The sequence below is a fragment of the Tenrec ecaudatus genome, chromosome X (assembly GCF_050624435.1).
Source record: "Tenrec ecaudatus isolate mTenEca1 chromosome X, mTenEca1.hap1, whole genome shotgun sequence".
In the NCBI taxonomy this organism is placed as follows: Eukaryota; Metazoa; Chordata; class Mammalia; order Afrosoricida; family Tenrecidae; genus Tenrec; species Tenrec ecaudatus.
In genome coordinates this window covers 55,809,902-55,837,333 of record NC_134548.1, presented here as the reverse complement: position 1 = coordinate 55,837,333, position 27,432 = coordinate 55,809,902, and the positions used below count along the sequence as shown (strand labels likewise).

The 27,432-nt window shown below is 39.1% G+C and overlaps 1 protein-coding gene across 4 annotated transcripts in view; it reads right to left on the bottom strand.

Moving 5' to 3' along the window:
* The window catches only part of CLCN5 (chloride voltage-gated channel 5), a 182,423-nt gene that overhangs the window by 153,911 nt on the left and 1,080 nt on the right, over positions 1-27,432 (bottom strand). For 3 of the 4 annotated variants that reach the window (XM_075538833.1, XM_075538832.1, XM_075538830.1), the window contains exon 2: positions 24,768-24,921. Coding sequence is in view for 2 of the 4 variants with exons in the window: in XM_075538830.1 (XP_075394945.1) it covers positions 24,768-24,783 (16 nt within the window). In the remaining 2 variants the exon portion in view is untranslated. Of the gene's footprint in view, positions 1-24,767; positions 24,922-25,895; positions 25,916-27,432 lie in introns of those variants that run through there. The other variant, XM_075538831.1, reaches the window with a different exon arrangement.

Sequence of the window (27,432 nt, the reverse complement as noted above, 5' to 3'; positions counted from 1 at the left end):
CCCCCCACTATCATGACTCTAATTCTACCTTACAAATCTGGCTAGACTAGAGCATGTATATCGGTACAGATAAGAGCCGGAAACGCAGGGAATCCAGGACAGATGAACTTCTCGGGACCAATATTGAGTTTAGCCATGCCAGGAAGAGGAAGGGGAAGGTGGGGGTATAAAGGGGGAACCGGTCACCATGACCTATCTATAACCCCCTCCCAGAGGGATGAATAACAGACAAGTCTGTGGGGGGAGATACCAGACAGTATAAGAGATGATCTCAAAAACAGAGCACAAATAACTAAAAACAGATGACCTGTAGGACGACATCAAGGATAACACACATGAAGAAAGTAAAAGGTCACTGAAGAGATAGGAAATAGAAAAGACAAAAATGTATGTCAGCATAGACTAAAATTTCCTCTGAAATATACAATAGTTAAAGTGAATGGAAAGAAAAAAATAACAGGGCGGCTCATACATGGAAGACGCACACCAACCCACGTAATAATAAGGTATCAACGGGATCAGGTATCAGGCAACAGAAGACCCCAAACAAGCAACCACTTCCATGCAAATGAGGGGGTTTGGAGTGGAGACCCTAAGCCCATCTGTAAACAAATGGACATCCCCTCACAGAAGGGTCACAAGGAAGGGACAAGCTAGCCAGGGTGTAATATAACACCAAAAAAACACACAACATTCACAGTTCTACCTTACAAATATGGCTAGACCAGACCATGTACACTGGTACATGATCTGATCTGTGTGCTCTCATCACAGAATCCTGTGCCCTTGACAAAGAATCCAAAACAAATATATATACCTCAGTACCAATATTAAGAGTAGTGATACCATGAGGGTACGGGAACAGTAGGGGGAGAAAGGGGAGAAAGGGGGGACCGATCATAATGATTGACATACAACTCCCTCCCCAAGAGGATTAACAGAAATGTGGGTAAAGAAAAACAGCAGATGGTGTAAAATATAAGAAAAATAATTTATAAACTATCAAGGGTTCATGAGAGTGAGAGGGTAGAGGATGGAGGGGAAAAAAATGAGCAGATACCAAGGGCTCAAGTAGAAAGAAAATGTTTGGGAAATGATGATTGAAACATATGTACAGATGTGCTTGATACAATTGGTATATGGATTGCTATAAGAGGCCCCAATAAAATGATTTATTAAAATAAAAATTATTTTTAATAATACATAAAGGGCAGCTCAATAAGACGAAGGATTATAATGAAAAATTCAAAGACCCGAGTTAAAAAAAATACCACAAAGGAGGAACATGCTCAATATTTCTCAAGCTAAAAGAACTAAAGAACAAATTCAAGCCTCCAATTACAATATTGAATAATTCTATGGGCAAAAACTTGAAATGATACAGTAAGCATCAAAAAAAGATGTAATGGATACAGAGAATCATTGCACCAAAACACAATTGGTAAAGGTTTAATCATTTCAGGAGGCAGAATATGATCAAGACTGAACAATACTGAAGGAAGAAGTGTAAGCTGCACTGAAACTAGGCTTCAGGAATTGACAGAATACAAATTGCAAAGTTTTAACAAACAGATGCAGCACTGAAATGAACACTGGTCTACGAGGGGGTACACAAAAAGAACCAGAAAAAAGCTCCACTGTGCAAAGATTTTTATAGTACACGTTTTTCCTGCTAAACGAGCATTGAACAACTCGCTCAGAGCTAGTGCACCTAGTGGAATCGCCTGGGGAGGTTCTCTCTGGTCACAGTGAATTTTTTCATAAAATCAGTTTTGCTCTAACCTCGTCTTTTGTGGTGGCTGATTTAAGAAACCAGCATGTGGCTGTGAAATTTTATTTCTTGCGCAGGAAAAATGTTGCAGAAAATGTTGTGATGTTCAAAAACACAGTTTGCAAGGACAATGCTAGGAGGAAAACTCAAGTGTAATGGTGGTTTTCTCATTTCAAAAAAGGTGAAACATCAATTAGTAAACCTTGTTCTGGACATCCATTAGCTTCCCAAACAGACAAGAATGCCGAGAAAATTTATGCACTTCAGTTCAGATGGAGAAGTTATCAGGACTACCTTAGAGCCCAGTTCAGAGAATTTTAACGGAAGATTTGGGAATGAGAAGATTTGGGAATGAGAAGAGGTGCTGCTAAATTTATGCTTCAGGTTCGGACTGACCAGGAAAAAGTGTTGAGTGGAAACATGCCGTGCTTTGAAAGAATAGCTCTGAAGCGACCCAGACATTTTTTCCAAGGTCACTACTGGTGATGAGACATGACGTTATTTATTCTTATGACCCTGCCCCCCAAAAGCTTGTCAGGTGAAATCAGAGATCAAGACAATGCCCATTTGTTTTTTTTGGGTTTTTTATGTGAGGGGGATAATGCATTTGGAGTTCGTTCCACCAGGTCAGAATGTTAATCAAGCTTTCTATTAAGAGATTATGAAAAGATAGCATAACAGTATGAGGCAAAAAAGGCCTGATTTGTGGTAGATGAGAGATTGGTTTTGCCACAACGACCATGCACCTGCTCATGTAGCCATCTCACTGCACCAATCTTGGGCAAAATAACAGCATACTTCTCTTGCCCCACACACCTTACTCATCTGACTTCCCTCCATGAGACTTCTTTTTGTTTCCACGAATAAAGCAGGACATGAAAGGACAGCAATTTGATGTTAGAAAAGGTGAAGTAAAAAACAAGGGAGGTGCTGTCACCCATCCAAAGGAATGAGTTTGAAAATGTTTCCAAGAATAGAATCATAAATTTGACAAATGTATTAAGCATAATGGAGAGTACTTTGAAGATAATAAAGCTGTTCTGTAAAAAAAGTTAAATGCATAGCTTTGAAGAAAAATTCCTGTTTTGGGGGGTAGTCCCTCATATCCCAAGACACTGGGAAGACAGCGATCTGGCCAACCACCTACAAGAGATACATGCCCATTCTACAGATAGCTTTTGATTTATAGTTTTGAAAGAGATAGCATGTTTCATTGGGTTTGTGTGTGTAAGCAAATTGAGGAGGAGTACAAATGAAAGCAGCTTATCAACCATGTCAGATCAACCAAGTAGGGACACTATCTATGACAACACAAAAATCAATAAATATAAGACATGATTGAACCACAGAACTTCAGAGCTAAATGGCATCTTAGTAATATAACTCAACAAAGTGTCCACAATAATTTAGCTAGTTAATTTTACATGATGATAATGAAGTAATCAAGTAAGGGTCTTCTGATTACAGCTGTAGATAAAACTAGAGTTTAGAACTAAACGTAGACTTGGAACTCAACATCTAGAAGAAGGCGCACCAAACTCTTAATGGTGGTTACCTCTAAAGAGAAGGTTGAAGGAGGACTTTTACTTTTAACTTATATTTGGGGGGATTTTTATATGAATAAACAAGTGCATTTTACTATTCTAATGAAAAACCAAAAATGTTAAACTAAGAAAGTAGGTAAAATCTCAGACGGAAATAAAATATAAAAAGGGAAAGACAAAAAACTTGATACCCTCAAATATGGACATAACTAAACAGCAAAAAGAAGTAAGACAAGGAAGCAGCAGCAGGAGAGGCAGAAAGAGAACACTGAGTGTACAGCTCTGTGGCCAAGGCAGGGAATTTTCAGAAAGGAAGTGAATACTCAATGAAACCAAACACTCTCAAGAGCCTGTGAGCATGAGAACTGAGGAGAAAGGGAGAGAAACAGCATGTTAGAACAAAATTTAGATCTGAAAGAAGCTTCTCAATAGCCAGAAGGTTCTCTCTACATCACACCCCAATGGATCAGTAGACATATTTGCTTTTTTTTCTCAGTGAAATCTCTCATATTTATTGCTTCTTTTAAATATGCAGAAGTATTTTCTGTGAATTCCTTTCAACAGTCTCCTCACTGATCTCCCAAATTCCAGTCATTCTTCTTCAAATCTCTCCTTCTCACCAAAATGCTTGGAATGTTCCCCATTGCCAAAAGCCTTATAAGGCCTGAAGGAATCATCAATACCAGTTAACAGCACACACTTCACCAAAGAGAAGCAGTTCCAGCCATCACATTAAGGGTGAATTAATTAAATGTTTGACCTAGTAGGCTAATTTTTAAGTTGATAATTTTGTATGACCTAAGAATGATATTATAAATATCCAAATGGCCATTGGCAGAAAAAAAAGGATTCCCCACCCTGGCCTAAAGAATGAAGACCTTTTAGTTATGTTCTGTTCAAACCCTAGCTCCCTCACTTCTTAACTATGTGACTCAGGATCTATGCCAGCCTTCCTGAGTCTAATTTTTCTCACAGGCTAAGTGAGTATACCAACTGCCTCCTATATTCTGGTTTTCCTGAATCTGTTCCTGCACTTGTCTTTCAAAAATGTCCTGGTTTGACAGTACATAATTTGGTCATTAAAGAATTATGAAGTGAATGATATAATTCCTATAAAAGACCTAGCATGATAGTTCCTTTCCTGCTCCCTGAAATGTACCTGGTACTTTGCTGCCTACACTCTTATCTCCAAGTATGGAAAACACTACCCATGCCACATGGTCTATGTCACATGCCATCTTCTAATGTTAAAGGACATCATCCTTGGTAGAGGGGCAGTGAAAAACAGGAAGACCCTCAAAATGAACTGACAAAGCAACAGTGGACTCAAACATAACAGTTCTGAGGATGGTGCAGGAGCAGGTGGTGTTTTGTTCTGTTGTACATAGGGTCATTATGAGTCAGAACTGACTTGCTGGCACCTAACAATAAAATGGTATGTCATTCTTCTCTTACAGTATGTATGTAAAACTAATTTGGAACATACTATTTGTTCGTGTTTTAACTTCCTTAGGTTTAACCTCTAGAAGGAAAGAGCACATTTCAAATTCTTCTTAGGCCTATAAATGCACCCTAGTAGTGTTTCATACACAAAAGATACTCACTAAACTACTTCGCTTTAGAATGAACATAATAGAACTTGGGTTACAGTAATTTTCAGAAGTAGACCACTAGGCTTTTCTTCCTAGTCTGTCTTAGTCTGGAAGCTGCCTCGAAACCTGTTCAACAAGCAAACCTCAACTGACAGGGGATAGGCTGTACGTGAGGTGAATTGGCCAGGAATTGAACCTGGGTCATCTACATAGAAGATAAGAACACTATCATTAGAGATCTAGGGATATTAAACATAAGATACTATTTTTTCAAATTTTAATATATTTTATTTAATAAAGGTTTCTTTGTTTTTAGAAATATTTTCCCCAAACTATTTTATTGGGACATTCATTACACCATTCAATAGTTCAGTCATATCAAGCAGTGTTGTACAATCACTAACACAATTTCAAAACATTTTCTTCCTTTTTATATTCCTTGTTATCAGCTCCTCATTGTCCATCTTCCATCACCCCAGCTGTACCCCTTATGGACCCTTAGTCTAATTATTGTCATTATAGATTCACCTATTCTGAGTTTCATATACTGAAAAACATAGAAAGATACATAACAGTCAATAAGGCTACCAGCAATAACAGAACAGAGATAATCCCAAATTTAAAAAAAACAAAATATTAAAAACCAGATCAAGCTCAAACTGAAGATACTAACTCTTATCTCTAAACACACGCAAATGGGTGAAGGAATAACAAATCAAAGGGACATGATGATGAATCCTTTTAACTGCTTGTGTCTCAGGCAAAAATCGTCCTTGAGAGCTGAGGGTTGTGGGAAAAGTAGGATAAAATTCCCTAGTACCACAATGGGTTAAACACTAAACTACTAACTGCATGGTTGGCTACTGCCATAAGACAAAGATGAAGCTGTCTGCTCACATTAAGAACGTAAAAGGAAATAGAGTAAAGAACTAGGAGACAAAGGGTATTTATAGAGGTCTAAATACAGGCATGTACATATGTAAATATGTGTATATAGGATGGTGGGGAAATAGATCTACGTGCATATATTTATAGGTTTAGTATCAAGGCAGAAGATGAACATTGGACCTCCACTCAAGTGCTTACTGAATGCAAGAACATGTTCTATTAATTTGGCATTCCATGATGCACACCTTCCCAACATGATCACTGAAGACAAATGTGTGCATAAGCAAATGTGAAAAAAGCAAATGTGGTGCCCGGCTATGAAAAGTTATAGCATCTGGGGTCTAAAAGGCTTGCAGATAAACAAGCTCAGAAGAATCAAAGCCCACATGAAAGAAGCACACCAGCCTGTGTGACCATGAGGTGTAGAAGGGACCAGGTATCAGACATCAAAGAACATAAAATCTTATCATTGTAAATGAGGGTGAGTGCAGAGTGGAGACTCAAAGCCCATCTGTAGGCAACTGGACACCCCCTTACTGAAGGATTGTGGGGAAGAGATGAGCCAGTGAGAGTGCAGGGTAGCAACAATGAAACATAAAACTTTCCTCTAGTTCTTAAATACTTCCTAGCCCCCAGGGAATACTGAAAGTGGACTTTGGGGCCAGGGCGTGGTACCCCAACAGACTGGACTGGAAAACACTCCTAAGGGCCAACAAACGATCCTTAAACTAACTACAAGCTTTTCTTTCTTGATGTGTTTTGTTTTGTTCTTTGTCAGTGGTTTGTTGTTGTTATTTTGTTGTCTGGTTATATACTGTTGCTTTGTTTTCCTGTCTTGTTTTCGTACATGTTATTGTCTCCACAGGTCTGTCTAAATAAGACAGGCTGGATGAACTATATCTGGAGGAAAAACAACGGGACCGACAGTTCCGGGGGGATTTGGGATGGGGGGGGAGGTAAGGAAGTGGTGTTAATAAACACAGGGACAAGGGAACAACAGGGGACCCAAAATGGTAGTGAGGGGGGCGTGGCAGGCCTGGTAGGGAATGATCGAGGGTAAGGTTACATAAAGAAGAGGTATAGCTGTAACCCAGGTGGGGACGGAGCATGGTAGTAGGGCAGGAGGAAAGTCAAAGGAGATGGAGGAAAGAGCTAGGAGTCAAAGGGCATTTATACAGGTCTAGACAAAGACATGTACATGCAAATATATACATATGAGGATGGGGAAATAGATCTATGTGTCTATATTTATAGGGTTAGTATTAAGGTGGCGGAAGGACCTTGGGCCTCTACTCAAGCACTCCCTCAATGCATGAATACTTTTTTATTAAATTGGCACTCTACGATGCTCACCCTCCCGACACAACTGTTGAAGCCAAAGCAGGTGAACAAGTAAATGTGGCGAAGAAAGCTGATGGTACCCGGCTATCAAAAGAGATAGTGTCTGGGGTCTTAAAGGCTTGAAGGTGAACAGCAGCCATCTAGCTCAGAAGCAAGAAAGCCCACATGGAAGAAGCACACCAGCCTGTGCGATCACGAGGTGCCAGAGGGACCAGGTATAAGGCATCATCCAAAACAATATATATATATATATATATATATATATATATATATATATATATATATATATATATATATATATATATATATATATATATACCATAGTGAATGAAGGGGGAAGTGCAGAGTGGAGACCCAAAGCCCATTTGTCGGCCACTGGAGATCCCCTCACAGAGGGGTTTAGGAGAGGAGATGGGTCAGTCAGGGTATGATGTAGTACTGATGAAGAACACAGTTTTCCCCCAGATCTTGATGCTTCCTCTCCCCAACTACCATGATCTGAAATCTACCTTGCAGGACTGGATAGGACAGAGGTTGTACACTGGTGCACATGGGAGTTGGAGGCACAGGGAATCCAGGGTGGATGATACCTTCAGGACTAGGGGTGTGAGGAGCGATACTGGGAGAGTAGAGGGTGAGTGGGTTGGAAAGAGGGAACCGATTGCAAGGATCCACATGTGACCTCCTCCCTGGGAGACAGACGGCAGTTAAGGGGGGGAAGGGAGACTCCAGATAGGGCAAGATATGACAAAATAACAATCTATAAATTATCAAGGGCACATGAGCGATGGGGGAGTGGGGAGGGCGGGGGAAAAAAAAGAGGACCTGATGCAAAGGGCTTAAGTGAAGAGTAAATGCTTTGAAAATGATTAGGGTAAAGAATGTACGGATGTGCTTTATACAATTGATGTATGTATATGTATGGATTGTGATAAGAGTCGTATGAGCCCCTAATAAAATGTAAAAAAATTGCGTCCTACCCCCACTATCATGATCCCAATTCTACCTTATAAATCTGGTTAGATCAAAGGATGTACATTGGTACAGATAGCAACTGGAAACACCGGGAATCCAGGATAGATGGCTCCTTCAGGACCAGTGGTGAGATTGGCAATACCTGGAGGGTGGAGGGAAGGTGGGGTAGAAAGGGGGAACCGATTACAAGGATCTACATATACTCTCCTCCCTGGGGGATGGACAACAGAAAAGTGGGTAAAAGGAGACATAGGACAGTGTAAGATATGACAAAAGATAATAATTTCTAAATTATGAAGTGTTCATGAAGGGGGGAGAAATGAGGAGCTAACACCAAGGGTTCAAGTAAAAAGCAAATGTTTTGAGAATGATGATGACAACAAATGTACAAATGTGCTTGACACAATGAATGTATGTAGGGATTATAGTAAGAATTGTACAAGCCCCCAATAAAATGATTTTTAAAAAGAGATTTACAATGTCAGAACCCCAAAAGAGCAGTTCTACTCCATCCTACAAGGTCACTATGAGTCACAATCAACTTGTCAGTTGATCCTCTCTCTGATGTACATTAGGCCTGATCCGGCTTCCAAAATTTTCTGTATTATTTTGTTGTTTGTTTGTTCATATTGGGGTTTCTCTCAGATGCGTTGTCATTGGTGGGTCACCCTCTTGAATTTTTGTTATATATATTTTTCTTTTATTTCAGTATCTGAAACCCAGGATTGATGAAGCTATAGGTAAAGCACGTAGAATAAAGATTTCTGGGTCGGGGGTGCTGTTGTGGGGGAGGATAAAAAGGAGCTGATATCAAGGAGTTCAAGAAAGGAAAGAATGTTTTGAGACTGATGTGGTAGCAATTGTACAATACTTCTTGATGCGATTGAACTATGGAATATGGCATAGTACAAATTGTTTCATTAAAAAGTTAATTAAACCTTGATCATTACCTAATTAAACTTTCTTTATTTTTTAGAAATTTTAATAGGGCTGGCATGATAAAGCAACATCTGCTCAGAACCCTCTGATCATTCCTTGATAGCATTTAGAGGAGCTTGTTTTCCACACTTACGCTTCCTGTACTTCAGACCTGACCTCTTACCGCAACCACTGTTTTCACAGTATAAATAAGGTCAAGAAAGAATCTAGTGAAACATAGTTTTATTTAAATTTTATTATTTAAAGTTATTGCTGTAAAAAAGTAAAATATATAGGGCAACAAATACAAAAAAAAATTAAACCCCAACCCCTGCATTTCCTACTCTCCCAAATAATAACTGATAACCTTTTCTTATGCATTCCAGGAGCTTTCTGGGCATATGTAAGTAAGTATATTTATATACAAATTCTTCCCTATCTATCCTATAATACTTATAGCTTCCTTTTTGTTGTGTAAATGGGAATCATATAATGCATATCACTCAGCAACTTTTTTCCACTAAAGAGGCATCTTAGAGATCATTCCTTGTCATTATATATAAAAAAAAACTTGTTTTAATGAAATGCACAGCAATTTCAGTGTGTATATATATCAGAATTACATAATCAGTTTCCCATGATAGACATTTAGATTGGCAACAGTGAAAAGAGGGCAACAATGGAGGCTAGCAACATCCTTATAACAAGTGACCCTTGTATAGGGCTTTTTTATAATAAATTCAGAATGGAAAAAATATACAAATTGTAGGTCTGATTAGGACTTTAAAACTGCCCTCCAAATGGGTTCTACCAATTTATAGTTCCGCCAGCAGTGTATAAAGGTGGACTTTTAAATCAATGATGTGGTTGGCAGGCCTAAATAGGCTGAAAAGTAAGCAACATAAAAATATCAAAGTAGGAAGCACAGGGACTCCAGGGCAGATGATCCCTTCAGGACCAGTGGTGAGAGTGGCGATACCGGGAGCGTGGAGGGAGGGTGGGATGGAAAAGGGGAACCGATTACAAAGATCTACATATAACTTCCTCCCTGGGGGATGGAAACCAGAAAAGTGGGTGAAGGGAGACGTCAGACAAGGCAACATATGACAAAATAATAACTTATAAATTATCAAGGGTTCATGAGGGAGGGAAAGCGGCGGGGGGGGCAAGGGGAAAAAATGGGGAGCTGATGCCAGGGGCTTAGGTGGAAAGCAAATGCTTTAAGAATGATGAGGGTAATGAATGTACAAATGTGCTCTACACAATTGATGTATATATGGATTGTGATAAGAGTTGTATGAGTCCCTAATAAAATGATTTTAAATATATATCAACGTACTGATTATTTTTGTCACATCAAAAAAATACATTCTAGAAAGTCAAGTGGCTTTTTGATTAGCTATTATGATTAAACCTGTACTGGTCCAGATGTAAATTGAGAGAGTCCTATTCCTCAGAATTAATCTAGGTCTTAAAAAATAAATTCCTCAGGTTCAGAGATTTACTAAGTGAATTTAGTATAGAACAGAAACCTATACTAATCCGGGAAACACCAATCTAAAACTCCAAACTCACTGTCATTGAGTCAATCCTGCCTGACTCATCGTGACCCTATAGGACACAGTAGAACTGCCCCTTGGGTTACTGAGACTGTCATTTACGGGAGTAGAACATCTCATCTTTTTCTGATGGAGCAGTTGGTGGTTTTAAATCGCTGATTTAACATTAACACCAGGGGTACTACATAAGGGTGCAATATAAGGTGGTTTCTTCTTGCCCATACTTGAAGCTTATGGTGGCTTAATGATTATGAGTTGGGCTCCTAACCGCAAAATCAGCAGTTCAAAACCACCAAGTAATCCATGCGAGAAAAAATGAGGCTTTCTATTTCCATTAAGAATTACAGTTTTGGAAACTCATAGTTGCAGTTCCAACCTATCCTATTAGGGTTTCTATGAGCCAGAATCAACTCGAAGGCAGTGAGTTTTATAGTTAAAACACTGGTCCTACATTTAGCAATGGACATACACTTTGACAAAAGGATTCAGTACATTGGTATATTTGTGGCATGTAAAGATCTGAGAGATTTTCCTACTTTTACAGAGAAAAGTAAACATTATTCTACTGTTACTACAAAGAATCTAGTGAATCATGCCTAGAGTTTGTTGTTGTTGTTGTTCTTGTTAGGTACCACTGAGTCAGTTCTGACTCATAGCAACTCTATATACAACAGAAAGAAACACCACCCAGTGGGCCTGCACCATCCTCACAATTGTTCTTATGTTTGAGCCCATTGTTTCAGCCACCATGTCAATCCAGCTTGTGGAGGGTCTTCCTCTTTTTCAGGAGTTTAACACTTTAGATTTTGCAAAGCACCTTAACATACCTTATCTCATTTGGCTTTCAAGGCAATCATGAGACAAGACCATTAACAAACAAACAAAACCCCCAAAACTCACAGCTATCAAGTAGAGACTGCAATTAGCAGTCCAACCCTTACCCAACAGGGTCACCATAAAGACTCAATGAGTACATACAATGTACAACGTGTGGAGCACTCTCTATTAGGTATCTGGTATATGAAGATGTATGAGAAGTATGAGAGACTCCCCTGTCATTCAGTAATTATGCTGCCTTATCCAATGCACTTTGGATACCTTGGTAATGGCATCTAAATCCTTGAATGATCTGCTCCCTGCTCACCCTTCTAAATGTGTCTCATTCCCTTTTATAGCTCATTCAATATGGCCTAGCCACACTGGACTATGCTGGGAAGCACCCAGGTGCTTCTCACCTCCAGGGATTTCCATCTCTTCCTCTGCTTGCAATGCTTTGCCCCAACTCACTGCTTGAGTAAATCCTATTCATCTTTTAGATCTCAGCTGAACTTGTCACTTCCTCATATCCCCTTTCCCCAGGAAATTAAGGCTTATCTATTATTTCTTCTCAAGGCACTTCACTTTCATAGCACTTACAACACTATAATTACATAGTTGAGCATTAATTTGCTTAGACTTCAACTATCCCGTACCCTACTATAAAGCATAGGAGAGCAAAATCCATGGCTTCTGCACTCACTGTTATAACCTCAGCACCTACATAATGTCCAGCACATAGCAGACATGAATAACAAAGTATTGCAAAAATATGGCCACTATCCTTGAGGAGTACACACCATAGTACAAAAACACACAAAGAAGGGAAAGGCTAATTATATCAGAAGATGGGAGAGGTCTCATAAAAAAATACATAGAAGAGGTAACCCTTAAGCTGATCATTGAAAGTCCAATAGGTATTTGACAGAAATGCTTCCTTCTGAAAGGATATAAGTCACCAGAGGTGGATTGTGGATGGCTTTAGCAAATAGAAATGTATGTTCTCACAACTTAAGAGGCTAGAAGCCTGAATTCAGTGTCATTTCCAGGCATTCCCTCTTCTCTCTCTCAGCTCTGGAGGAAGGCCCTCCTCTCTTCAGCTTCCGCTTCCTGGTTCCTTCGAGTTCCCCATGTAGCTTGCTTTCAATCTTATCCCACCATATCTTTGTTTTTGCTCTTAGATTTCATCTCTTTTATCTATTAAGAAATTGATTCAAGACACAGCCTACACAAATCCTGACTCATTAACATAACAAAACTACTCATTCTCAAAAGACACAGTCACAGAGCTTAGGATTTGTAAGACAAACTTTAGGGAGGGCAATTAAATATAGAACAATGATGTCTTTCAGATTTTCAGGTTTGAGCTCTAGGTGGATGGTGGTAATATCAGTATAGATAATATAAGAGGAAATGGAACTGCTATTATTATTACCAGGGCATGAGACTCAAGGCAAAAAATATCTTCAAAGATTTGGGGGTTTGGATGGCAGCAATTCCTCTACCCACCAGCCTCTAACCATTCTCCAACTAAACAGAAAAGGCCACGATTTCGTCTTGGAAATATTGAATACTGAGTCACAGGTGGTCACAGGTCAGGCCTATGCGATAAGAAAGACCAGAAGACTTTGGCAGAAAACATGGTACAGGGTTTTCGCTACATCTGAACCCCCTTTTTGGCCAGAATATTTTCATGGTGTAATTTCACGTGTTTATCTTTTTTTCCATGGGGAGGCCAGAAAAGAAGAAAAAAGGGGAGATGAGTTCGGCACCCAGAAAACCTCCTATACCTGGTATTATCTATTTTATTTCCACTGATTTGTCCCTGCCCTGGATTCATTGCAAATTATTCTATGCTGCAATTTTGTTCCTCATGTAAGTAGCCAGGGCAGAAATCCTAAATAAATAAGTCCGGAATTATAATGAGTAAGAAAGCACCAAATATAATATTATTAAGGATGTTATCTCAGATGTTTAACTCTACATTAGCTTCTTTGGTCTGGGAACAGATCTATAAACACCACGAATGGTAATAGAAAGTATAAAAATAGGAAGAAGAATTTGACATTTGTTGCCACCCATAGTGAAACTTTCTAGTCCTCTCTTCCCCCAACTCCAACACATGCACAGAACAGCAATGCATGAAACAGGAAACTTTGAATCATAATTCTGGTTAAGACATAAGAACCTACAGTTTGCAGTTTAAAAAACACTAACATAGTAACCAGGGTAAGAAAAGAAGGAATGAAACAGAAAACCTACACTCCCTTGGAAACCTCACTAAAATTGTTTTAAAAAGCAATTCTTTGAGGGGAAAAAATCAAACTTGTCAAAGGAACAAAAAAGCATAGTAAGGAAAGGCTATATAGCAGGAAATTATAAAACACTCAATCCTAGGAGAGGTAGTTTCATGCAATAGAGTTATCTCGGTAAACTGAAAGAGTACTTGGGTGAGTGTGTGAGGGAACGCAACAGGAGATCCAAGGTGCCGTTCTGACTCAATGCACCTGTGTGTCCTAGACTATGTCTCCTTGGGTCTCAGGTTCTTCCTTTGAGAAGATAAGGCATTTGCTTCAAGAGCACCTCTAAAGAGTCTTTCCAGTTTAAAGGCATTTCTTTTACAACAGATCTAATTTTATGCTTAAGGTGACAATTCTAATACGATCAGAAAATACTACAGGCCATAGACATTTCGATATCTATCTCATGCTACTACTCACAAACTTGTGAAATAAGTATCCTATCACATTGTATAATAGTAAACGCCAACATTTATGAGTGCCTATCTGTTCAAAGGGCTATGTATATGAGTGTACATGTATATAAGTACTCCTCTGTGTATATGAATGAGTATACGTATGTATATGTATATGCATGTGAGTGCTTACCGGTTCAAAGGCCTATGTATATTCATTTCATCCTCCCAATTATCCTGAGTAGACAGTTATATTAACCCCACTTTACAGATGAGGAGGGTGAGGCACAAAGAGATTAAAATAACTTGTCCAAAGTCAATAGCTTTGGATTCAAACTCAGAATATGTACCTCCTGAGTTTGTCCTCTTTGAAATTCTAATTACTCTAGAGGAGTCGACTGGCATTTTAGAAAGTAGAGTAACTTTGACATCCAATGGCAGACCCAGAGTTCAGATTTTATTCCAAGGTCTGTGCTCATTCCCCAATTGTGTGCTTGGGAAAGAATGGCTGATTCTTAAAGAACTAATCTTCAAACTTGATAAGAAATTTATTTTTTCAGTGCCTACGCTAAGTGTCAGATAATTTGGTGGAATCAGCTCTGCTTTATTACTGCAGCTATAATAATGTGACTTTATTTCCAAAGCCACATAACTATACAGATTTCATAATGAAGCTCTGACATCAATTCACAGACTGCTTTGTGATGCTCACCCCTGGCCCCCTTTTTGTTACCTAGATCACCAAAGTGTTTACAAATACACACATACACAAAAATTTGCAACATTAAAACACCTAATTCCTTATAATTTGATGCCAACAGAACTGCTTCTCATTACAACTATTGGTTTTACTACAACTTTCCACCGCTTTGTTTTCAGGCTAACCCTGACTTATTCTGCCATCTCATTTTATTACACAATCCCTACATTAGATTACCACTCTTCCTGCCAGGAGGGTGTAGTGAGTCAATAATAGAGATGGCCAAAAATTATGAGTACCTGAGTAAATATTAATCGCAAATAGCGGCTCAAACCAAATCTTCAGAGGCTTTGTTTCCTTCTTTCTTTTCATCCCATTTGGAAGGGTGAGGAGGAGCAGAGAGTGGCTGACTGTTGTCCAGAAGTCTTCACACTTCATTCGTTGAAGACACTCCTTCAGTGTTTACTAACTCTTATTTTAATTTCATTTTACAAGCAATTCTTTCTAGTTACACAAGTTAAAACATCTTCCTTACATGAAATTTTCTTTAAGTAAGTTCAAAAGGATAAAGCACCCTCTACATCTTATAAATAATCATTTCAACCAGTCTGGAACATTTCCTTTCTTTCTATATTTACCTTGACATTCATGGGTACATATGAAACAAGGGAACACACAGAAAGAAGCACACATTTCAATAAAAAGATAGAAGTGTCATAATTCCATACTTTGTCATTTTCTATTATATCGCAGAGATCTTCCTGTATTACACTGTATGGAAATGTCACAATCGTTCTACACTCCGCTATTATAGAAATCTCACGACCAGGTTCTTATTGTTATAAAGCTGTGTACATATCTCTGATATTACCTCCTGAAAATGTACTTTGTAAAGTAACCAAGTAACCCATGGTATTTATGGAAAATGGAATGATAAGCAGAAATGTGAACGGTAATTTTTATTTTCCTCTATATCCTTTGATTTTTCCTTATATTACACAACGACACATAAAAGGCACATACAATTCCATTTCCATGAACTTTTTAAAGCCCCTTCATAAACTAAGACAGTATAATACTCAGCTACAAACATAAAGGCTGAGTCCACCAATAAACTCCTCAGGAGGAAGCCCTGATGACCTGTTGCCCAGATTACTAAACCAAAACCTGATGCCATCGGGTCAATTCTAACTCATGGTGACCTTACAGGACAGAGCCCAATTTCCACATAGGGTTTCCAAGGCTGTAAATCTTTGTGGACACAGACTGCCACATCTTCTCCCATGGAAGAGCTGGTGGATTCAAACTACAAACCTATTGGTTAACAGCTGAGTGCTTAATTACAGCACTGCCAAGGTGTCTTTCCATAAAGATTACAGTCTAGAAAAGCCAATGAGGCATTTCTTCTGTGTTATTTAGGCTCCTAATGAGTAGAAATAAACTCAATGGCACCCAATATCAGCCATCGTCATCATGTATTAAATATTTAACAAATACCAAGCACGGTGATTTTCTTACTTACTCATCCCATAAGTCCTAAGGATTGGCTCAGTAGATTCCATATTTGTCTACACACTGGAATTCCTTGGGAGCTCCAAAAATTCTGATTTCTGTGTCCTATTCCCAGAGATGATTTACTTGGTTTGGGAGTGAGGGCTCTGAGGGTTTTAAAAGATCATCAGGTGAGTTCAGAGGGCATAAACATTGGGAACCACTAGTTTCCTTACTATCTTATCCTTATTTAGGAGTTCCAAGTGGTACAAAGGAGCCCAGGTGGCACAATGGTTAAGCTCTCGGCTATAGCACCAAGGGAGAAAGATGTAGCAGTCTGCTCCTATAAAGATTTACAACCTTGGAAATGCCCTACAGGCCATTATTATATCACTTGACATCAGTGGATATGAGTGGTGAGAAAGGGTAAGTGTTTGATTGCTAAGATTATTACACTGACATAGATGGGAGTCGCCAAGAGTCAGAACTGACTAGCTAGCACTGTGGAAACTGAGGAACATTTATATAAGTAGGAGATGCGGTGACACAGTAGTCAAGCACTTGGCTGAAAACCAAAAGGTCAGAGGCTCAAACATACCACCAATTCTATGGGAAATGATAGAGCGGCCTACATTTATAAACATTTACAGCTTGGAAGCCCTATGAGTCAGTTCCACTTATAAGGCCACTATGAATTGGAATCAGCTCAATAGTAAAAGTAAAGTAAATATAGGCAATCCCCAGGCTTATGGACAACTGTTGTTGCTGCTGCTGTTAGGCGCCATCAAGTCACTTCTGCAGGCTCCTAGTGACTCCACACTGTCCAGTATGGCAACATCCTCGCAATCACTGCTATATTTGAGCTATTGCAATCACCCCATCAAGTTGAGGGTCGTCCTCCTTACCCTGACACTTTATTTTACCAAATATAATTTCCAGAGACTAGTGTCTCTTGATAATATGCCCAAGATAAAGTGTCACTATCCTCTTTTATAGGAATATTCTGGCTGTGCTCCCTGTAAGACAGATTTGTTTATTTTTCTGGAAGTCCATGGTATATTCAATATGCTTCACCAAAACCATAATTTAAAGACATCGATTCTTCTGTCATACTTATTCATTATTGTTTTCACTTGCACATGCCATTGAAAATACTCTGGTATTCGCCTCCCCAATACGATCACTTAAGACAAATGGGTGCATAGCAAGTGTGGTGAAGAAAGCTGATGGTGCCCGGCTATCAAAAGATATAGCATCTGAGGTCTTAAAGGCTTGAAGACAAACAAGTGACCATCTAGTTCAGAAGTAACAAAGCCCACATGGAAGAAGCACACCAGCCTGTATGATCACAAGGTGTTGAAGGGATGAGGTATCAGGCATCAAATAACAAAAAAAAATCCTATCGCTGTGAATGAAGAGGAATGTGGAGTGGAGACCCAAAGCCCATCTGTAGACAATTGGACATCCCCTTACAGAAGGGTCGCAGGGAAAAGCCAAGTCAGTCAGGGTGCAGTGTAACAGCGATGAAACATACAACTTTCCTCTAGTTCCTAAATGCTTCCTCCCCATCCCCCAACTATCATGATCCCAATTCTACCTTACAAATCTAGCTAGACCAGAGGATGTACACTGGTACCGATAGGAACTGGAAACAGAGGGAATCCAGAGTGGATGATTCCTTCAGGACCAGTGGTGAGAGTGGTGATACCTGGAGGGTGGAGGGAGGGTCGGGTGGAAAGGGGGAACAGATTACAGGGATCTACATATAACCTCATCCCTAGGGGATGGACAACAGAAAATTGGGTAAAAAGAGACATCGGACAGTGTAAGATATGACAAAATAATAATTTATAAACTATCAAGGGTTCATGAGGGAGAGGGGAACAGGGAGGGAGGGGGAAAATGAGGAACTGATACCAGGGACTTAAATGCTTTGAGAATGATGAGGGCAACGAATGTACAAATGTGCTTTACACAACTGATGTATGTATGGATTGTGATCAGAGTTGTATGAGCCCCCAATGAAATGATTTTTACAAACTGCTAAAAAATAAAGTTAGTAATTTTAAAAGCAAAAAAAAAAGAAGAAAATACCCTGTCATGAGTCAAGTGCACTTTAATCCTCAAAGTACTATCTTTGCTTTTTAACACTTTTAAAGAGGTTTTTTGAAGATTTGCACAATACAATAATCAATTGATTTTGTGACTGCGGCTTCCATGGGCTATGATTGTGGATTCAAGTAAAATTAACTTCAACGTTTCTGGTAATCGTGGTATAGCTTACTGGCTCATTTATGAGGATCTTTACTTTCTTTATATTCATGTATAATCCATACTGGTGAAGTCTTTGATCCCCATCAGCAAGGGCCTCAAGTTCTTCTATCTTTCAGCAAACAAAGTTCTGTCATCTGCATACCACAAATGATTAATATGTCTTCCACCAATTCTCATGTTATGTTCTTCGTACAATCAGACTTCCTGAATGACTTGCTCAGTATACAGATTGAAGGAGCATGGCAAGAGGAAATAGCTCTGATGCGCACCTTCCTTAATTTTGAAACCAAGCTTTATCTTCTTGCTCTATTCTAACAACTGCCTCTTGGTCTAGATACAGATTCTACATGAGCACAATGAAGTATTACATAATTACATTATACAACTTTCACATTCTGTTTGATCACATTTGGAAAGAATACAAATATGGGTCTCTGTGGGAAACAGAAGGATTTCTCCCAAGCTGTCTCCCCCAAATATATGCAAACTTAGCTGATTGTGAATGACTATATACTTGGAGGTCATCAGGAGTAGATCAGGGGTCATTCTCCCTAAAGGTTATCAGCCATCTAGAGCAAGCAGTCACCACTGTTTATCCCACAACAAGTACGATCCCCTCCCTTCTGATAAGGATAGTTGTCTGCTGCCTTGTAGGAGACACCAGAGAGGTCAAACCCGCCAAAGGATGACCAAGGTTAGGCTGCCATCCTAAATCTAGGATCTACCCACCTTGTCACATGTATACCCCAATCCCTCCTCTTCCTATTGCGTGTATGTCCCTAGACCACCCCCCTCATTGCTCTATAACCTATAGCACAGCCCCTCCCTGTGACGTATGTCCTCACCTGTAATTAGAGAGCTTGCATGTCCCCACAGAATATAAAAGCCTGGGCTAGCATTAAAGATGTTCTCTCTCCCTCCACGTGGACCACCAAGCAGGGCAGAGGTGAGCATGCTACCATGAAACGTGTCTGACTCCCATTTATTTCAATATTTCTATCTCTCATGCTCTCTATAACTTTACTATGATCTTTACTTATTAGTGCTGTACAATTGCACCTATCGGACCCGTAATGATGTGTTAGGGGCCGGCTTCCCCTGACAGGTCTCTTCTATTCAGTGGGCCAGATAGCGTCTTCCAAATTTCTTGGCACAGAAGAATGAGCACCTCCATTGTTGCATTAGTTTGTGGAAACATATCAATTTTGTATTTCAATAATTCCTGGAGCCTTGTTTTTAGCCAGTGCCCTGAAGTGAACTACTTCCTTCAAAACCATTGGTTCTTGATTCCATGCCACCTCCTGGAATGTCTGAATGTGAACTAATTCTTTTTAGCACAGCAATGCGTGTGTCCGTCCATCTTTTGACACTTCGTGTACGGTTCAATAGTTTGACTGGAGAATTCTTTACTATTGAAACGCAAGCCTGGAATCTCTTCTTTAGTGATTTCGGCTTGAGCAATGTGGGATGTGTTCTTCTCTTTTAATGTTTCTAACTCCAGGTCTTTACACATTTCAATAGAATAATTTACTGATGCATCTTTATGTATATCCTTAAGTATTTCCTTAGAATCAATTCCAAGGAAAGAATTTCTGTACCAAAAAAACACACCTTTTAAAAAGTTTTGATATATATTTACAAAAATAGACATTCCTACCAGAAGTGTGTAAGAATGCATGCTTCCACTAATAGTTGTCAGCACTCAGTTTTGATATTTCTTTTTCTCTGTAAATTATAATGGAGAAAATGGTATGTCATTTAAATTACCCTTTTTGATTATTACTGAGATGGAATACTTTTCATGTTCATCAGACATTTTAACTTTTTTTCTTATTGCTCTAGAAACGTGTATATTGTGTACAATGAACCTTGCAATTGGTTCTGGTTTTCTCATTAATGTAATTGTTTTGTACAAAAATACTGAACTTTTATATTGCCTATTATATTATACCTTGTTCTTTATTATCCTACTTTGATATTACACATACAAATAGCTTCCCTACTTCAAAGTTACTGTGTTGAGGCATTATTGATTATTGTATAGATGGAGAATACAGAAACTAGAATGGTAAATACATTGGTTTTTTAAGAAAGTATTTTCTTAAAATATCAGGATGATGCTTGGTCAAATAAGAAAAAGTCAAATGAAATATTTAAAATTCAATTGGCTATAATTTTAAATCTTCTTAACATATATATGGTCCTAAGAATACAAATGAATATAAACATCTCAGGATCTCAATCATTTGAAGTCCTTTAGAGAAAGGAGAACTACATTAAGATATCTTCATGTTTTATCCTCTGAGATGATAACTGCAGGCTTATTAAGTAATGTATATAACTTTAATCCTGGGAAATGAACTAAGATATTGATTACTCACCCCTTGAGTTTATGGATTATAACAAATATTCTCCTTTATGTTTATATTTAATTAAGTTTTCTATGAAGTCATAGTTATATTTTTACTTACATTCATATATTGATCTTTTTATCTCCTATGATTTCTAACTTTTATTATTTCTCTTTTTTGCAAACTGTTAACCCTTTAATGTAGTCTTCAATTGGGATTACACATTATTACCACCCACAGAGCTTTCTTCTTTAAAGGTTCAGGTGTTAAGATTGAATTAAAATTTAGAACAAAGAGGCTTTACAGGAATATTTTTAAATCGCCACAAATTGGGAGAGAAAGCGGGAACCCATCACAAGGTTGGATATACAGTCACCCAACCACCAAGGGACAAATATCAGAAAGGTGAGTGAAGGGGGACAATGGACAGTGTAAGACATGAAACAACTATAATACTACATAATTGATCAAGGATTCACGAGGGAGGGAGGGTGGGGAAGGAAGGGCTAAAACTAGGATACCAATGGCTCAAGTAGAATTTGTTTGGGAAACGTTCATGGCAACGTATGTACAAGTGTGCTTAACACCACTGAATAATGGATTGTTATAAGATTTGTAAGAGTCCCCAATAAAATGATTAATTAAAACATAAGAAAAAAATCACAAATCATGTTGATGAACCCATTTTTATAAAGAATGGGCTTTAATCCTTCTTAGAAAATGAAAATAAATAAAGCCTAACTTTACGATGGTGTCAACTTTTCCAAATTATTTCTTTAGTACACTATTCAATAAATCATTTCCTAGTCGGTAAACTCTATGACAGTAGAATTATGCCTATGAGGGGGCTTCAAAAAGTGTGTGCTACAGGGAAATTAAAAGAAAGTGGAATTTTTCGAATAACTTTTTAAAGCTCTTGTGTGTGTGCGCATGAACATGTGTAGATATACTTAGGCGGTAAATCTAAAATAATGCTACTACGGTTTCAGTTCATATATGTATAGGTTAGTCCAAAAAAATTTTGTTTAAACATGCCTCGGTGATCAGTAGATGGCTACAGAAAAGTTCTTACTCTCATGAGGGTGACTTCAAAAAAAATCCCAATCAAAATGGTAACTTCTGAGGGGAATCTACTCTGCCAGTTAAATTTAAGGCAGAGGGGTCAGCTCAGAGATTATTGCGCCTGTTTGGCAAAGGGGGGGGGGGGAGAGTATATTCCAAAGAGCTAATCTTGAAAGATTTTCTCAAAAGGCACAGGACAATCACAAGGGCTTATTGGGAAGAAGTTTTAAGAAAATGGAAAACCGCATGGGTGAGAAAAAAGCAAGTAAAGTTGCACAATGGATTTTTTCCATCATGACAATATACTTGCTCATGCTTCCAGAGTAGAATGTCATTAAGAAACCTTACCATTTTCACCCTACAGCCTTAATTTTTCCCTTTCACATTTTTTTGTTCCTAAAACTCAGAACATTTCAAAGGAGCAGGATTGGAGTCCCTTGGGGATCAAAGAGCACATATTTCTTCAGGGAAGGGTTAGAGCGATGGAGACACCACCTTGTTAAGTGTAGGGACATAGATGGTGAATCTGTTGAGAAAAAAATCACTTCACATTTTCATACTTCTGTTTAGTAGAGATTGATATGATTTTTGTAGCAATACTTTTTCATGCACACACATATCATCGTAAAGTCAGTGTGTGTGCCCATCATGCTTTTCTCTGGCCTTCCATAGCATTTTGCACCTGTCCTTCTTGTAACACTCACATAATGGGATTCCAACTTTTGTTTATGTCTCTCTTTCCCTTCAGAGTTGTGTATCTCATTCATCTTTGTATTTTGTTTGCTGAATGAATAAAGGCGGCAGATTCTCAGCAGGAATATGCAAACTCTTCTACCCACTGTGCAAGTCAAAGAAGGTACACAGACCAAATTCCATTTCAACAAATGAGACGGGGCTTCAAAAAGTTCATGGGGAAAAAACATTATCTTTTAATTCCATACTTCCATGAGCTTTGTGAAGCCTCTTGGAGTATTTTCTTTTTTTTAAAATCATTTTATTGGGGGCTCATACAATTCTTATCACAATCCATACATCCATCTACTGTGTCAAGCACATCTGTACATTTGTTGCCATCATCATTCTCAAAACATTTGCCTTCTGCTTGAGCCCTTGGTATCTGCTACTCATTTTCCCCCTCCCTCCCCACTTCCCCCTACCTCATGAACCCTTCATTATTTATAAATCATTATTTTTTCATATGTCACACTGTCCGACATCTCCCCCCGCCCTCTTCTCTGCTGTCCATCCCCCAGGGAGGAGGCTGTAGGTAGATTCTTGTAATCAGTTCCTCCTTTCTATCCCACATTCTCTCCACCCTCCAGGCATCACCACTCTCACCACTGGTCCTGAAGGTGTCATCTGTCCTGTATTCCCTTTGTTTTCAGTTGCTATCTGGACATATGTACATCCTTTGGTCTAGCCACATTTTAAGGTAGAATTGGGATCATGATAGTAGAGGGGAGGAAGCATTTAAGAACTAGAGGAAAGTTATATATTTCATCGTTGCTACCCTGCACCCTGACTCATCTCCCCACAACCCTTCAGTAAATGGGTGTCCAGTTGGCTTTGAGTCTCCTCTGCACTCACCCACATTTACAATGATATGATTTTTTTCTTTGATGCCTGATACCTGATACCTTCAACAGCTCGTGGTCACACAGGCTGGTGTGTTTCTTCCATGTGGACTTTGCTGCTTCTGAACTAGATGGCCACTTGTTTATCTTCAAGCCTTTAAGACCCCAGACACTGTATCTTTTGATAGCTGGCCACTATCAGCTTTCTTCACCACATTTGCTTGTGCACACATTTGTCTTCATTGATCGTATCAGGGAGGTGGGCACCCACTGATATGATTTTTAGTTCTTTGATGTCTGTTAACTGGTCCCTTCTGCACCTTGTGGTCAGACAGGTTGGTGTGCTTGCCACTTGAAGTATTTTCAAGTTGACTGCTCTTGTACATCAAAAATACTTTAAACTAGCACAGTAAGGCATTGTTAAGGGACATATTTGACCAAAAACAAACTTACCTGGAAAATATCTATAGTGATTCAAGCAATTTCATTCTACTCAACTAAGTAGTCCTCAACCCCTTATAAGCCATAGACAAATTTGGATAGTGTCTGTGTGTAATTTTTTTAACCAACATCCTCTTTTGATAAACACAAGAATCCCACAGAACCTTGGAGATTCTTGTGCTACAACAAGCCCACTAAAAAGTAAATAATAACGTTTTATGAGGTATCAATTCACAGGTTTACCAGAAATTTAACTCTACAAGCCAGCATGGTCTTGAGTTTTACTCTCAGGTAGTTCAAATGACTAAGACAGGAAATTTCTCTTCTAGTTTTCAAATTCAAACACACTAACATTATTAAATAAGCTTTTACAAATTGTGTGAGTTCCAGGAAAGTTATTATTGAGAAGAGGAAACCAGAGATGCTATTGTCTGTCTGCCCACCTTTGAGAATCTTGTGATAAAAATGTATCAGAAACAGATGAAAAGCACAAATATGAAAAAGTCATGTTTCCTCATATGTAACCCCTGCATGCATATTTAAATGAAGGAAGTTCTTTTAAAATGCTCCTGCTCCCTCCCTTTACCCCTCTACCTCTACTTTAAAATAATCTATACTTCTGGCTAGCAGCAAATTCTTTTACACTAATGTGCTATGGCCTTGCCAGATTAAAGAAACACCTGGCATGTTGCCACTAGCTTGGGGGGTTGGGCAAGAGTGGAAGATCATGAAGGCGGCGGAAAAACCAGTTGGAGGAACAGCACTGATTTCTTACCATGCCACAAAGCCATCTTGACCCTCTCTTCTCTCAGGCGGCTGGTGTCACAGTCTCAGGGTTTCCAAAAGCCCCCACGTTTCGCAGAGAAACTTGAATCACGTATAGATGGAAGGTGTGTTCCTGCTTTCCTGAAGTCCCTAAATCCCCAAACCTGAAATTTTAACATATAAAAATTAATATATAAATGAAAGTATCTCCTATCATCCTCTGAATCTCTCTTTACAGGCCTAGACAGTACCACATTTCCCCCAAGCACCACGAGATTACTGAAGAGAAATAGAATTGGGAGATCAAGAGTCAGTTGATTTTGCCCTCAGTGTTGTTCAATTCTGCATCAATCTCTGGATCTTCAGCAAACTCCATTCAGAATCTCAAAGGTTAGGTGGGCGGGGGTGAATAAGCATTATGAATCTTTCCCAACTTGACGCTCCAGGCTTTGGGGAAGCAAGAGATATTTACTAATATCCAACCCCTCAATACCCAACTTTCCATTTAAAATCAGTAGAAAGGAGAGCAAATGTTGTGAACACTTCAAGTTTTAAAAATAAACTTGGCATAAGGGAAAAAAAGGAGGGGAGCATAATAAAAAAATTAAGAACGATGATATTTAGGTCATGGCTCTTCCCCACCACTTCATTATAATTCCCTATGATTTACAAATTTCGTATTAAAAAACAAACTTGCTGCCACCAAGTTATAGTGACCTGACCCTTTAAGTCAGAATAGAACTGTCCCTGTGAGTTTTTGAGACTCTTTGTGGAAGTATAAAGCCTCATCTTTCTCCCTAGAAGCAGCAAGTGGTTTTGAACTGCTGACCCTGCAGTTAGCAAAGCAACACTTAACCACTATGCCACCACAGTGAGCATATATTGCTTTTATAACCAAAGGAGGAAAGCAAACCAAAAAAGAGAGAGAGATATAAGAGCAGTTTAAGTGAAACCAAATCAATTGCATTAATTCCTATTTTTAAAACGTCAAATCCATTCTTAGCACAATACTACAGTAAGCCCTCATGCTAAAAAGTCTAAGAAGCAGCTCATACTTGTCCTTCAATATTCTGTAAATTTGCTCTCACTTTGAAATGACTGAACCAACCCCTACTTGCAATAAAGTCATCAACATTACCTTCACTTGCTTCATTTGGAACTTTTGAGCGAATCATGGAAAAGGCCTCAAGTCTTTTCTCGCACTATTCAGGAGCAGGGAATGTGAGGCCCGCACAATCATCAAGAGCAGCTAACATTGCCCCCTCGCCAAAGAGAAGCACTTCCAGCCATCACATTAGGAGTGAGCTAATGAAATGTTTGACCAAATATAGCAGGCTAATTTTTTTAAGTTGCTAAATTTTTAGGGATGTGAAAGATACCACAAATATCCAAATGGCCCCTGGCCGAGAATAAGTTCCCCAGCCCTGCCAAATTAAAGTTAGCCTACCCACCACTCACCCACTGCCATTGAGTCCATCCTGACCCATAGCAACCACCAAGGACAGAGTCGAACTGCTCCTGTGGGTTTTCAGGGACTGTAAATCCCTTCCGGGAGCTGGCAGCCTCATCTTTCTCCTGTCGATCTAGGAGCTGGCAGCTCAGAGTTTGTCACACAGTGCCATCAAGGTTTGGCAAAGTACTATGGCAAAGCAAAGTAAGGACGACACAACTGTTTCAACGTACCAACAGATTTAATGCAAAAGAAACACTTAAGAAGGGATCTCATTCATAACCGGGCACTGCCTGTTGCAAAAATATGAAAGGTACTCACAACTGGTGCAATAAACATGACGAAACAAAGGCTTAAAAAAAATAGAAGTTGTCAAAGATTTCATTTTACTTAACATCAAAATCCACCCCTGGAAGGAGCAGCCAAGAAATCACGTTTGCACTGGAAAGCAGCAAAAGAACTCTTTAAATGTGCTAAAGAACAAAAATGTCACTTTGAGGACTGAAGTGTGCCTGACCCGAGCCATGGTATTCTCAACTGCCTCCCGTGTCTGGGACAGTGAGTAAGCAAGGCTGGCGAAGTGGTGCATTTGAATTGTGCTACTGGTGAAGAACAGCGAGCGGACTGCCGAAAGAATGAGCAAAGCGGGCTTGGAAGTACAGCTGGGAACGCTCCTAAATGTGAGGGTAGGGACACTGTTCTATGGACATAGTGTCAGGAGGAACATGATTGAAGGAGGACAGTATGCTAGGAAAAATGGAAACTCAGTGAAAAAGCAGACTTCAAAGAGATGGAGTGGCACCATGCCTGTAACAATGGGTTCAACTGGGTTTCTTTCTGTCAGACAAAGGGTTGCAGAGGCTGAAACCAACTCCATGGCACCTAACAGCAGGGAAAAGAGAGATGGCTGACCGATTGCTCTGATTGAGTGGTTTAATACATGTTGCTTGCCCATTTAAACAACTTCTTAATAAATTGGTCTTCCTTACTCAGCTCCTAAGCCGATCTGCTTTTCTAAGAAAAAATCCTCACCTTTTGACCTAGTGAACATCAAAGTGGGTCCCTTTAATCAACACCTCCATTCTCAAAGTGACTGAGTGAAAATGCAAACACAGAAGACGAAAGTTAAATTGAGAATCATCCTTCTAGCCCTTGGGGTAGGGGGGTGGGGGTAAACGTAGGCACTAGTCTCTAAAACACCCACAGAGAAAAGACAATTATTTGG